The following is a 14,826-nucleotide window of genomic DNA, read 5'->3' as shown; positions in this document are numbered from 1 at the left end:
ATTACAGGGAGAAAAGCATGCACAGAAACAAGGGATACTGAGCTAAATGGAACTGCTACTAGCTTGCCATTTAGAGATAGTAAGTGGAAGGGGTCGAGTTAAGTTTGGCAGCCACCATACATTTTGAATAAATGACTGAAATGCACTAAAATATTTCATAAACAAAACCCTAATGGAAATGTCTAGCCTTCAAATAAATATTTTCCGGTTGCTCTTGCAACTCCAATAATGCAGGATTATGCTACTGTGAAAGGGAAATGTACTACAGATTTTTTTTTTTCTCCAGATCAAGACAAAGACAGACTTAAGCTGTTGCTGCTTTTGAAGTAAACACTGTTCATTTAAAAGTTCAAATCACTATCCCGCAAGTCTACTATGAAGTAAGCGGGAGAAAAAAAAACTAGGGGAAAACCTGCAGTAGCAAAAGAATAGTCCATTCTGTTGTCATCCCACATCAATTATCTAATATAAATCACAAGCAAACCCAAAAATTTAAACAATAAAGAATTAAAAGTAATTGAATTCTTTCAATCTCTGAAATTAGAAATTAATTTTCAATCTCAGACAACAGTGTTGGCTACACAGGAAAAGCATGGCATCTTAAAATATATACAGGGCTGTTAACAAGACGACATTTTAATATTTCTATGCTGACTGCATGAACACAACTCCTGACAGTTTAGGAGACAGCCAGGAAAGTCTTTTGCTTCACGCCCTGTAAAGAACCTTTTTTGCAGGTGTCCTCTCCTCTCTGTCCATCTCAGCATCATGACTAAACTTCCGTTTTGATGATAATCGCCTGCGCTTCAGTGGCGACGGGGGAGTTGTGCTTGCTGTGCTGTTCGGATCCTTCTCATGAATCTTCATGTGCCTGAGCAGGAGGAGGAAGAAGACACTGTCAGCAGGCAAATCGGGGCAGGAAGTCCACGTAAATTTTAATGCCAACGCCATTTCTAAGGTCTGCCTTTAAAGGATACCAGCAGAGATCCCATAAACTGGACTGCACTTCTGAAAGACAACCAGGGCACGATCCAGCACAGGCCCTTTGCAGTGCCTGGGACCGTGCAGGGCCACGGCAGGGAGCCCAGCAGCTCTCCCTCGTGCTCTGACCCACAGCACAGCACTTGCCCTGCTACCGCCTGGCCCCATGAGCATCGTGCCCATCCCCCATCATCCAACAGGCCCTGCTTCTGCCTAATACTGCATAGTAATCTACAGGCCCAGCCTCCCAGTCTTGTGGCAGTCTAGTAAACAAAAGCCTGCGGCTTAGCATCCACTTCTCTCAGTGCAAAAAAAGCACCCCATCATCTTCAGCTGGCTCTCCTTTTACAGTTTCAGACAGTACCCCAAATGGATCGGTATATGCCAACGTCAGAGCAACACTTCTTAAATACATTTGTTTCCTTCTCATCCTTAACACACTGGTGCACCCCAATATCAAATTTCAACTGCAACTCTGAAGTCAAGATATACCTGGTCACACTGTTAAGCTGCAGCAGGTTTGGCTTGCAAAACTCCATATTGCCAAAGCATGTTCACAAACCTGCTTCCCCAGGAAAACAACTATTTCTTGTCACAAAGACACTGAAAGTGGAGAGGGACAAAATGGCTCAGGCAGCAATCTCATGAATATCTGTATACCTGACCCGCCTGCTCCTTCGTTTTCCATATCTGCAACCTGAGGAAGACACTGTCGTCTAGTTCCGGGGTATTGCTCCCGTGCTTCTTTTTCTGAGGACTAAAAGCTCAATTTTCTTTTTTTTTTTTTAAATGTAGGACCTTTAGCCTCACTTCAAATTTATAGTGCTTTTGAAAAAAAAACTTAGGCTCCTACATGCAACGGAAATTTTTGCTTCTAATAGGTAGAAATGGGAGTGCAGGAGACAGCTGCCCTTTGTCAATATGACTAACTTCAAAGCAGCACAAGGGAGACAATGCTAATGGCATTTGGGCACATCCTTCAGAAGTCACACCCCCAACTCAGCTCAGGACCGTGCCATTTAACTTGACTGCACGCTATCATGTTCAAACATGAGAGAATGTTGTAACCTAGACGAGCCTCGTATGTCCTCGTAACTGCTTGGGTGTTATGACATAAAATCCATTTTAGTTTTAGATGCTAAGGGCATGATGCTTCAAGATAACACGCTGGACCAAACTGACCCATGGGCAGACTCTACTGGAACTGCTGAGAGGACTGTCTCCTCACACAACACTTTTTTTAACATTTCCTTTCACAATCTCTGAACCTTTAAAAAAAAAAAAAAGGCATCTAAATTACCTTCTCAAACTACAGCCAGGCTTCTGAGGGTGTTATGCGGGAACAGCCTCAAGCCAAAAGAACCACATGTACCGCAACCGATGCAGGATTAAAATGGCTGTTCAGCTACTGCCTGCTTTCAACGCTTGGCAAGGCTGGGGCTGCTCAGAGGGCCAGGTCCACATGGGGAAAAACGTGGCTTCCCCAGCCCCCCAGTAACCTTCACAGGTCACACAAATGGTGGATGGACACTGGTGATACCTGTCAGTCACACTGTGGGAGGTTCAAGGAGGAGAGAGCATCTGTGTGCACGTGTGCCCAGCAGGCTGGGCACAGCATCATGGAAATGTTGAATTTGTCTGACCTCTTCCCCTGCCAATCACCCGACTGGGAGCAGAAGGAAGGTTGAAGCTCCGAGGGTTTGGCTCTCTCCAGGTTCAACAGGACCCAGGAAGAGTCCGAGTGCTGACAGCCTCCGCAGTGCCGTGCACTCCCCTGCCTCAGCCCTCTGGTAGCCCTGCCACCATAGGCACCGAAGCTAACTGATTTATCTGCGTGAATCCAGTGCCACCTGGTCTCACAAAATCTGCAGGGAAGGCATCTACAGGTATTGTACTGCCTCACTGTCTTTATTATTTTTTTGGTCTTTTTTTTTCCTCTTATGACACTGATCTAACTTCTCATGCTAGCTAAGTCAATCCCAGAGCTTCCTACGGGTGATAAATCAACAGTGTGAGGAGCAGTTGCCAGTATTCATGCAAGAATAAGGGAGAAGAAACCAGTTATTTGTTCAAAGGGTTTCTGTCCGCAATGGTTGAAGATAAAACTCGAAAAGCATCTGGGAACAACAAAACGTAGTATTCAATTGCACAGGCAAAGCAAAACCTGGAAGGTGGTTTGTTGGTCTTTTTTTTTTCTTTTTTTCTTGTTGGTAAAGATTGCTTTCCAGTTTCGATGAGCTCTTGAAAGTGAGACAGAGGCTTTTGTATGTGCCTGTCTGTCCCCCTGCCCCAGACACACACACACGGCCTGCATGCTTAACCTTCTGGCAGCTTGGCTGATGCATAGCTAGTCTTACTTGGTCAGTTACTTTTCAGAGAGCTAGAGAGCAAAAGCAGTCAAGCTAAATCACATTCACTCAGAAAACAAACAACAAAAAAACCTGCTATGCATTAAGCATGAGACTTTTTGTTCCTATTTTCTTTTAAAGTCTCCTTTCTGCCAGTAACAAGTATGCAGAACTCCTGTTTAGTGGCTACCCATGCAAAACAGCTTCCTCAGGGCCGAGTTCTGTTCTCCTGCCATTTGTCCACCTGTTGAACTCTGCCTGTTTCGATGGAGCTGCTGCTACTTCAGAGGGGTGCGATGGCACATCCACAGTGTACCAACAGGACAAACTGTTGAGACCTCCAGGTTAGTGCCAGTCCAGCCTGGCACCTCTGCCTGGCATGACCTAATGCATGCAAACACACTGGCTCCTGCAAGTCCCAAAAGTAGTTCAGCCATATTTGCAAAATAACGTATGCTAGTAAGGCAGGTCTTGCTAATGTGGGTGCAGCACCACAGTGACAGGGCTTTGCTACATCTGGTATTAAAGTCATCGGCTGCCCCCAGCTTGCAGTTCTCCTTCCTGCAACTTGCATGCTTTTGCCATGCCCCAAAAGCGAGAGCAGAATCCGTACCCACAGCAAGGAATGTGGTAATCCCTTCATGTTTTAGTTTTGCATATTTGAAAGGAAGCAGCCCGAGCTATTGAGCTATAAACAGGAAGACACCCTGACTGCACCTTTGACTTTTACTGTGTAGGTCAAATATCACAGCCGCTGTGATAGCTCTCTGCATGTGATCATTAAGGAAAAAAGAAAAATCCAAACCCAAAGCAGCAGGTTCCAGAGTTCTCAAGGAGAGTCGCAACCTGTCCACGTTACAGCCAGCAGTTTTGTTCCTTTGGCAGGTTAAGCAAGTTTCACTACATCAAGTCAAGGGTGGAGAGGAAAAAGATTACTAGAGCTACAGCCCAAGATAAGCGGGAAGATAAAGCTGAGCAGTACAAAGGATAGACACAATCTTCATCTCTCTCTTTTACCTTGCAACATGGATGTCATTCTGCCTTGAGAAAACATTTATCACCCAACTTGGGTTGAACTGCAGCAGATGCCAAGTCACATCCACATCCACAAGCTTTCTTTTAAAGTTAAACACTCCCTTCACCAAGGCTTCTTTTACTTAAAAAGTTTCCTAACTATAATTGGGGGGGGAATATTTGTGTTGCCTCATCCTCCTTTAGAAGAGTTTGCCTTGATTAGATCTTACATGTAACACTGAAAATGCTCGACCTCACTGTTTAGCCTGCCAAGATACAAGGAGAACAGGAAGAAAGCTGTGCTTAGAAGTTATTTTCCCATTGTGACTATAACAACATATTTTGGCCTGACACCACTGGCATACTTTGAATACGAAAGCCAGGCTCATAAGTCAGCCTGGCTTTCACCATCTTACAATGATAAAGGAAAATGATAGGACATTCACCAGTTCCAAAAAATAATGATAAACACTCAACGCTAAGTGAGAACGTAGTGCAAAAAAAGAAGGGCAAAATAAGGACATGCACAGAAATGCTCATATTCAGCCACAGATGCAAGTTACAGTAACATGTGCCAACAGCTCTGAAGTGACCCACTACTGCAGCTCATAAGAGAGCCAGAGCCACAGCAGATGAAACTTGGCTTTTTTTCTAATTTAAATCAATGAACTGTGGCTCTGAGCCATCCTACAGAGCAACCCAAGAACAACAGACAAGCTCAGGAAGGTATAGAGCCCTGAAACCTGCACTTCATATGGTGATTGTTAGTCTCCCCAGCATGCGTGCAAGTACGCATACACTTGGACGGTACTGAGGGTGGAACACTAAAATGCAACCACGATACGCAGGATGAAAGGAAGGAGATAAAAATTTGAGCTTAATATTAGGGAGGACTCCCTTGCACTAAGTGCTAGCTAGCCTTGATTAACCTCTCAGAGAAAGTAGTGGAACTCTATTTAAAATGAGACCAGACAGAGAGCCAGAAGAATTTGCAAAGAATAATCCCAAAATGGAAAAAGGAAATTAAGTCTTTTCCAAACAAGGTCTGATCCACCTCTGAACTAAACTCTAACGTTTAAGAACTGCTATGCAAAAAATGCAGATAACTTGCTACACACTATGATTTTCACAGCACAGCTGTATGTGAAACAGCTCTCCTCATAATCTCTTCCCTCCCTCTCGCACAAGGAATTTCACAGGTGAGCCAAGGGGATCCAACTGTGCTACAACTGTGTGCCAGTCAGCCCTCCCGACAAATTCACATTTTTCAAGTGCTTGACTGCCTTTCATTCCATCCTCCCTGTGAGAATCACCTTCCGCTTCCCCTCTTCTGCCACAACTTTCCTCTCCCCTCTAACGGTCACGTGAACAGGATGACTAAGATGATACTGCACAAGAATTCCCCCAGCTTCTTTCCTTTTTTTTTCTTTTTTAAAACAAATGGGCAGAAAAAGTTTTCAGCCCCACACCGTAAAGCAGTGTGATTTCAGAAGGGTTACTATTCCACCAGAACAGTAGCAAGTGAATACTTTGCTACTTTACATTGAAGAAGAGAGGTTTGTAATAATAAACAAATGCAGAACTCGAGTGCCTTACTCCTTTTTCTCCCCATGGATGGTGTTGGATCAGTGCCTATGGGAGGTGACTCATAGGAGGGGGGGGGGGGAAAGGCATGTGTCCTACTGAAGTGACATGCAGCTCCTGCTGGTCACATCCCAGTCTTTACCACATCTCAAAAAAGGGCTGCTGTATTTTCTTAATGCCGAGGGGATTTGCACGTTGATCATATAAGCCTTCTGGAGGTCTTGAAACAGGGCAGCCTACAGCTTCAATGCCAAAACCAGAACGTGGGCAGGTTTTGACTGGCTGGCTCAAGGCTAGAATGAGGAGTCAAAGCATCCTGAAAGAGGCAATTGCAAGACGCAGCTGCTCCTAGCTCCGGGTCCCACTGAATTATGAACAAAACCAGGAGCTCCTGCTTTGCATGCAGATAACCTGATCAGCGCCACTTTGGCTCTTGGAAAGGAAGCATCCCTCAGCATGCGTGGGAATCCCTCACCTCACTCTGGGGAGAAAAACCACACCGTAGCTGCACCCTGCGTTTCCACAGCTGCTGATGTGCTCCACATGCCTAAGAGAAAGGGCCTGCCTGGCTCAGAGACCCGGGCAAAAGGAAGGTGCGGAACAAAAGGGTGTATCTGCAGCCTCTGAGCAGGGTCCAGGGTTAAGCCTCTCCCTTGTAACTATGGCAGCAGAAGCACTGCTGGCTTTCAGTCAAGAGAGGTTTATGCCAGGTAGGTCTGATTAGAAGGAGCAGCATGTCCAGAGGGGGAGCAGCAAGCAATTTCACTGAGGCCTGACTGGGAAAGTCCCAGCATCTAAATCAAGATTAATTCTTGAGCGCAGGATCCAGTGCACGTATAAACACCCTCCTCCTCCCTCACGTCTCCACGCCTGTGGAAACGCAGTGGGGAGGCCAATGAATCTGGGCATTATCAGTCCAGAGAGATCATCTGATAGTATCGAGTTCAGGTTCTGGCTTCATATCCCACATTTTATTCTAAGTTTCTCCACCTTACCACTAGATGTACCCTATACTCTACTGTATTGTACATGGCTGTTCCTCATCTCCCTCATGATTTCTGAGCAGTTTGGTATCAGAATCAAGGGGAAGATCCTCATACGTCTGATGCTTATCTAAAGACAAGGGAGCCACACATCCAACCACTCAGAGACTAAGAATAAAAACCAGTGCTTTCAATCCTTCACCTTATTTAAATTATACTTTTTTTTTTTCTCTCAAAGTAAAGAGCTACTCAAGTTCACCAAGCTAGTCTGGGAAGGACTGAGCTGGTCAGATGCCTGAAGTACAATTTAGCTCATATAATTGCTTTACCTCTTCCACTGTTTTCTTCCCTGAGATCTTTCATTTACATTGCTACCTTCAAGTAACAATAAATAATCTCCAAAGAATCAAAAAAACATGTTTTCAATAATTTACAGTGAAGAAAAAGCACGTCTATCATTCAGAAGACAACCAAACATCTCTGTTTTTTTTTTTAAAAAAAACTGCTTTGTCTAAGCTTCAACTTCATGCCACCGTATCAGAACCAACAAAAGTGCAGGACGCATCCAAGACAGGTTGAAATTTGGACCATGACGTTCTTCAGGCCCCACAGAATGAAAAATGGCTCACAGAGTAAGAGAAGACGGCCTTCAAAATTACACTGATAATGTCTCTTTTGAGAGACTTCTAGGTCACATCATCTTTGTCACTGTTTTTGTTACATTCTGCTTAACAAATGTTACTTCAGCCCAAATTGTCTAGAAATGTAGGAAAACACAGGGAACTCCTCTTCAAAGCTTCTGCCATTTGACATGCATGGGAAGTAAATCCTAAACAAACAGAAAGTGAAGCAGCAGCATTTTTAGGAGCAATCACTTAATATACTGCTGCTAACCCCCTCCTTAAGAGTCTCGTGAATATGACTGGAACTTAAGTCAGAAGTGCAGTAACATTACACCCTTGGGTTAAAGAGTTTAGTCAGTTTTTTGTTTGTTAAAACATGTAGAGCATCTGTATTGACAATGTATTTCCAGTGCTAATTACCAACATCACCCACTTAAGAGAGCAATCCACTCAGCCTTTGCCAGTTGTAATCGCAGGAACCAGAAAGATGCAGGTAATTTTGCAAATCAGACACGATCTGTACTTGGACGAGTTTCTGTTTGTCTTCTCTTCTTGGCTTGTTTGCTATCTGTATACTCAAAAAATCCCAGAAATGACCCAAAAAGCCCTCAGACACACATGCACACCTCACAGCAAGTCAAGAGACATTCGAATACCAGAAACACAACCATTTGGGAAACGCCCTCTTACAACTGCGGAGCAATCTCAAAACAAATTTCAAGTACCACCAAATATTCTAGTGGTGATCAGTGTTGAATGCTAGCATGGGATAAACAAAATGAAGCTGAACAGCAAGAAATCTCCATGGCTATGCTAGTGAGAAAGCCATTGCAAAGCGTGCAGTGAAAGAACAGGGTGGGGTGAACGGGTCCCAGGAAGGATCAGATTGGGAAGCACTGACTCATTTTAGCTGCATGTCTGCAACCAGGCACAGCAGGAGATCCCCCAGCTAGCGCTCCCCACGGCACCCAGGCGCTGCAATCTTGCCGGCGCAGTGGCATGGCTCATTATCCTCATGGAGGCCCCAGCACTTATTAGCTCTATCTATCAGGGCTAACACGGCCCTGGCGAGCCTCCCCACATAGCAGCATGCAGCAGCATGTGGGTGTAGCAGCCCCCTTGGCATCCCCCCAGGAATTGCTGTAGCCCAAGGTGCCACACAGATGTGCCGTAAGCATCCCCCCAAGTTCAGTGCAGGCTGCCGCGCTGTCTATCTCCCTGCGCAATGAGGTTCTCCCAGCAAAGCAAAAATAACCTTACAGCGGGGTGGCAGACAGCATCATTAGGATGACATGAGCATTATTATTTAGATCCACCAAGACTAGCTGGGTGCGCTAAGGCTGCAAAAGCCACCTGTGATTACATTCAAATGACAGATTAGAAATCCCTTTTCAGTGTTACCAGGACAGCCTGCAACATTAACCAGTGCCATGCAGCTGCCAATACATGATACCTAAGGATATACGATACACACACATGCACACAAAGCATTTTGTATTTTTATCCTAAAGTTTTGCTTTCCTGTGAATAAAGGCAAGTTGTAAGCATGAGTGAGAGGAAAGATACTGATCTACGAATCCAAAGGGGGGGGTACCATTTCTGAATAATTATGCTGTATTCACATTTAAGCAACTTGCTACGCAGAATCAGCAAGTTCAAACAGGCTGAGATTGATAGAACTGCATTCCCAGCTTGGCTCAAAGTTACTCCTGTTCCCTACCAGCAGCGTTGTCAGAACACCTCAAAGGAAAAAAGGGAGACAAATATTTGCCTGATGATGCTGTGACAGGGAAGTGATTCAAACCATGCCTCCAAAGCAAAGCTTCCCAAAGGACAGCAAAAGAAAGCACTCATTTGCAGTTCGCATCAATCCTTGCATAAGGCAGGGCAAAAGAGGAGGGAAATGCAGTGTGAGCTTCCCAGTATCACTTCACCAAACTGCCTGCCCGCAGTCTGCATTAAATTCAGAGCAGACCTAAATTAACAATGCCAAATACTGCAAGGAGACTTCCAAGCTGTAAGAAACTCTTTCATAAGGGACAGTATTAAACAAGATCCTTCTGAAGCCCCTGTACTTCCTTAAGCTTGGAGATGAAAGTTTATTAACAACAATAAAATTAAGCAGGAATTGAATGAGTTTTTTAAAAGTGTACCAAAAACCTGGCCTGGGACATTCTGAACTGCTGTTTTCTTTCATCTTTTTGTAAATTTGTGGTTTTCAGTCACATCCTTTAGTTATCACAGTATATAACCTTAGTCAATTACTTCATTGCTGATTTTTCAGGGAACGTCATGTTCAAAGAAAACAAGTGTTATTACACGGTAAGGACAATTAAAACAGTTTTAAATTTTAGCATCAGGGAAAAAAGGGGGGAGAGAGAGAGAGAAAATTAGAGAAAGGATGTCAGAAGGGGGAAAAGTTTTATCCTTAAGAGCAAACATGGTTGAAGAAGTCCCAGGTACGTCCTGCCTCCCCCCTAAAACCGCACCCCTTTACAAACCAACCAAACATAAGCCCCAGCTACTTCCCAGAAGCAGGCAAAGCCCTCATGCAGTTGCTTAGCTCTCACACTCCACTGTTGAGCAATCCTGATGGCACACAGCACAGAACAACTTGCTGCGTCACACAGCTCAAGGAGGAAGAAATAGATGGCCACAGCAATGCTGGGGACGCTGCGCAGATGGAGCCGAATACCTCCCCCTGGCACACACACACACACATGCACACATGCAAGCAAGGAAGCTGCACCAGATAAGAGAAGCACATCTTCGTTAAAGCAGGGTCTCCGCATCACCCTGGTATCAGCAGTCACCAAGTAACTTGAGGGGCGAGGAAGCAAGGGGTTATCACTGCACACACACAAGTTGTGCAAACTTTTCCCAGCACTGAGGACGGCATCCTAGCAAAAGAGGTTTCACGTGCTCAGCCCATTTCCTCTCCTGTTCCTGAACATGTGGTCCTCCTTCCTCACCAGCGGTGATCTCACAGCATTCCCCTGTCGAGCAGAGAAGCACTGGGAAAAGGTTTCATGTCTTGTTACGTGTCTGTTTAGTCAAGCGCAGTAGCTGGAAAGAGAAGTGCCCGCATGACTTGTGCTACTTTGCAGGAGTTTGGGAACTTTCACCCTCAAGTGAAATTAATTTTGGTGCAGCCCATAAGCAATATGGATTGCTTTACTCTCTTTACCCTCAGTCTGAAACTGTCAAGCAAGACAACACATTGAGGTGGCTTGATGTCAAAAATGAGCCACACAGAAGTTGTACACCTCCTCTGTTTTAAGATATCTTTCCACATGAAGGACTGGAGAGCCGACTCCGAGGATTTACCAAAAGATCGCTGACTGTTTAGAAAACTTCAGCTAAGAGAGAGGCTTAAAGAACTCAGCACATCTATAGATGTCCTCAAGAAACAGAACGCAGTATTTGCATACTGTGTGTTATTTACCAGTTGTATAATGGCACTACTACTTTATAGACCGTGTCTTTGCCTAAGCTGTGTGCGTCATGCAGGTGAGCATCATGGCTCAAAAACCCGAGTGAAAGGCCCTGGCTAAGCCTGAACACCAAGATTCCCCTCATCGTTTTTTTTTACAGCTAGAGAAGTTTCCCCAAATGCTGACAATCTACTCTTAACGAATAGCCTATTTTTAAAAAGGGGGAGAAAAGAAAGAGGAAAAATCCTGCTGACCCTGAGAGGGGGTATGTTCTGCAGTTTGCTGGTTCCAGCATGCTGAATTAGAACAGGTTGAGCAGGTTAGATACTGGGGGGAGAAAAGGTAAAGCTGGAAGACATACATTAAAGGTGGAACAACTGCAATCACAAATGCAGTTTGAGAGAGACTTTTTCCTCATTCTCGTGGGCCATATACTTGGCCCAGGAGTCTTTTCAGACAACAGGAGGAACAGAGTGAACACACATTCATTAGAGAAGCGATGCAAGTATTTCTGCCGTGCATGCACAACAGGCTGAGCAAAGATTACCTTAACATACAAACTCTCCCAGCAAACTTTCTCACCACCAGCATTTTCTACACAGAATCACCCAACCGAAGTACAAGCTAGAAGACAAACCACGAACCGAAATGCCAACAAAACAACACGTTGTTAACCTTGGGAGCTAACATCTCTGCAAGAATCACCTTAATGTCAGGCTTATAGCAAAGGACTAAAAGCACCTCAACTCCCCGCAAAGATCACCTGGATTTTCCAGTACTTGCTAAGTTAAGGCTTGTATTTATTTTGTAGCTCTTCAAGGTGAGAAGGGGAGGTAACATCCCTGAGAATACTAAGCCTTCAGAGGAGGTGATGTTCCTGAAAGGGTACTTATGCGGAAAGATCAAGGTCTCGTGCTGCCATGTGCTCTGTGACTAGAGTCTAATCTGTCAAGTGGCTTGTGTTCATTTGAACTGTGACATGGGTAACAAAGCAGCACTAAGCTACGCTCAATACGCTCTGTTATACGGAGATTTATGTTGTTGCCCGTGAGGAGGGTGGTATTACTCTGCTACGTCGCACCACCTTCCCCTCGGCACAAGTCGCACCAGAAACCTAAACTTACTGAGAGCAGCGTGTCCCCTATTTTTGCCTGCAGAAAAGCAAAACATAAAAATTGACAACCTTACAAAGTACAGGATCCGACTTAGCTATTACTTAAAGGCAACACACACAAAATCTAGGACTGAAATGCACGCTGGCGTCTTTCTTATGTTTAGGTACTGAAGAGCTCTGGAGATGCAAGTATAACGTTCCTCATTGTGTACGCTTTGGTTCTCAAGAACAATGGAGCTAATTAAGGTCAGCATATAAATCTTAACTCTGCACTTCCTTGCTTCGCTTGATTCTAATCAGATCTCAGCATTCATGTTTTTGTGTTAACTTCCTTTGCTGTTCTTTAATGATAACTGAAGGGGGATACTGTCCAAGGCTACAAGCAGCTTGTAACACGCCTGAAATCATGGCATCTCCTTTCATCTCTGTGGCTCTTACAGCTCACAGAGGTACTGTGGCACAAGAGCTCCTTCAGAGTCTCGACCGCTGAAGATATCCACGGAGGGGTTTTTTGGAGCACCCTATTTATGCCGTCATGTGAATTAAGTAGAAGTTTACATAAAGTCTTTACAAAAGATGACCAATCTACTCAGCAACAGTGAGACAGACAAAAGTTTCTACCTGAGACCATTAAAAATACTGTAGTCTTCTAATTCTCATCAAAGACACAGAGAAACAGACTCTTGCTGCTATACTGTTGTTGAAAAAGCCTGACCTTTTCTTTCCTTCTTTCTTTTCTAATCTTCTTCAAAACACAGGGATCTCAGCAGAATACCAAACATTTACTCTGGATATATCTGCTGACAGGAGAAAGACAAAAAAACCCTTCTCTCCACCTGTTTCCCCATCCTTATTTACAAAATGTATTAGCGAAAATGTAAGAAACATTTTTTAATTGCTAAGAAAACCAAAACAAGTATGTCTCCTACAACTACAGTTATCAATTACTAGAAGCAGAAATTAGTCCTTTGTGTTCATTATCCCTGCTCAAGAATTAGGGCACTTGCATTTGCTGAAGCTTATCTTTCACTAGCATGCTGACAGTGGTTAAATCATCCCCCACGTATAAGGAATGGATTTGAAAGCCTGTAATACACCCTGCTTCTTCCTATTTAAGAGCACTGCCTACCAATTACTACACTGAAATAAAAGCTCCTTAGGAGATGACCAAAGAGACGTTTCTATTGTGCAAGACAGTAAGAGAAGGCCTTTTCACACGCGTGAAGTGTCAATCATTTTCAGCATGGCGAGTTCCTTGGCTATTTGTTTTTAGCTTCAAGATCTTGTAGGTTCAGTTTTTCAAAGCTACCCAATGTTTAACACCGAATTTCCACTTGGCCAGCTTTGCAAACCACCAGAAACCAAACCCTGTTGTAATAAGGCAGTTCCTCTCCTCTTCTGGAAAAAAGAAAGCTCATCATCACATTTGGCTGTGCTCTGCTTCAAAAAACTCCCATCTTAAGCAAATGCCAGACTGCACATGCTAGACTGCAGAGATCCTATTTGTACTTAGAGGCTGGGCATTGTTATTGCACTGCACCCTACAAAGCACACACAACATACTGGAAGCGGGCCAATGCCATAAATAACACAGGAGCAATTCACAGGTGGAATGCAGGGAGAGGATGGATTCAGCCAGATCTTGAGGACACTCTGCCTACTGGATATTTGCAAAGTCACAGGCAGCCTGTACGCATGCCTGCCCAAGAAACACGTTAAAGAGAGAGGGGAAATCATTAAAGCATATGCATCTCAACCCCAGTGCCTTTATCAGGATCCAACACTCATCTTCCAATCAGTAACTTAGAGCCTTCACCAAGCATACGCTCTTCATTTGCCAGTGAAGATGGCCAGCTAAAACGTCAAGGTTTTAGCTTGATGGAGGTTACCCTCCAGCACGTGCGTTTTCTGTCTTTCTCAAAAAACTCATTCAGCAACATACACACAAAGTCTTGTTTAAAAAGGACTTAATTTCAACATCAGAATAGTTCCATACCCTGATAACAAAAACAGCTGTTTGTCTCTCCACAGTGCATTAAAAAGAGAAGTTTGGGAAAATTCTCTAGCACTGAAAATAAGATTGAGAATGAAAGTGCCTTCTTAATTAAAAGAAGAAGTACCTTCTTTGATAGGACCCTTTGTAAGCATGCTTCAAAGCATAGCTTCTGCGATCCAGATCTTCCAATTTGAGTTTCAAAGACTTCTGCATGTGGTTGTTGCATGTGGTGTTTCACATGTGCCAAAAAAAAAAAAAAATCCCCAAACTTTGAGACCTGTTCCTGAGATGATGCATAAACAGCCTACATGTGCCTAAGTAGGATGTAAATAAAAATCCATTATGAAGAATTTTGCTAGGTATGGAGTAAGGAGCAGAAGGAGAGAAAGAAGGTGACGTTTTGGTTTCATACGAAACACTTCAGTTAGTTTGCATTACTGCACTTATATGGACAGCCTTGTGAACATCAGCCATGGACACTGCAGCTTCATTTACCAAACTGGAGAAGCTGTGGCTGAAATACATATATTATCCCTTTAGCCTTTTCAGACTTGCCACAGAGCCTTTAATAGCTACCCCCTGGAAACTGGCAGGAAGGTCATTTCTCGCCTCCCTTCTGGCATTTATATCCTATTAACATTTTCAAGTTGCATGGAGAGCATGTCTTTGGCAGGGAGGAAAATGTGATTTTAAAGTGATAGGCACAGACCATCCCCAGTCACAGAAATGGAAAAGGAGCCATTGGCAAA

The 14,826-nt window shown here is 44.1% G+C and overlaps 1 protein-coding gene across 3 annotated transcripts in view; it reads right to left on the bottom strand.

Moving 5' to 3' along the window:
• The window catches only part of RREB1 (ras responsive element binding protein 1), a 73,366-nt gene that overhangs the window by 41,106 nt on the left and 17,434 nt on the right, over positions 1-14,826 (bottom strand). For all 3 annotated transcript variants that reach the window (XM_009326465.1, XM_009326464.1, XM_009326466.1), the window contains one exon: positions 727-871. In XM_009326465.1, coding sequence (XP_009324740.1) covers positions 727-871 — 145 coding nt within the window. The remainder of the gene's footprint in view (positions 1-726; positions 872-14,826) is intronic.

Source organism: Pygoscelis adeliae, unplaced genomic scaffold (genome assembly GCF_000699105.1).
Source record: "Pygoscelis adeliae isolate BGI_AS28 unplaced genomic scaffold, ASM69910v1 Scaffold186, whole genome shotgun sequence".
In the NCBI taxonomy this organism is placed as follows: domain Eukaryota; kingdom Metazoa; phylum Chordata; class Aves; order Sphenisciformes; family Spheniscidae; genus Pygoscelis; species Pygoscelis adeliae.
This window is presented reverse-complemented; position numbering and strand designations above follow the sequence as displayed.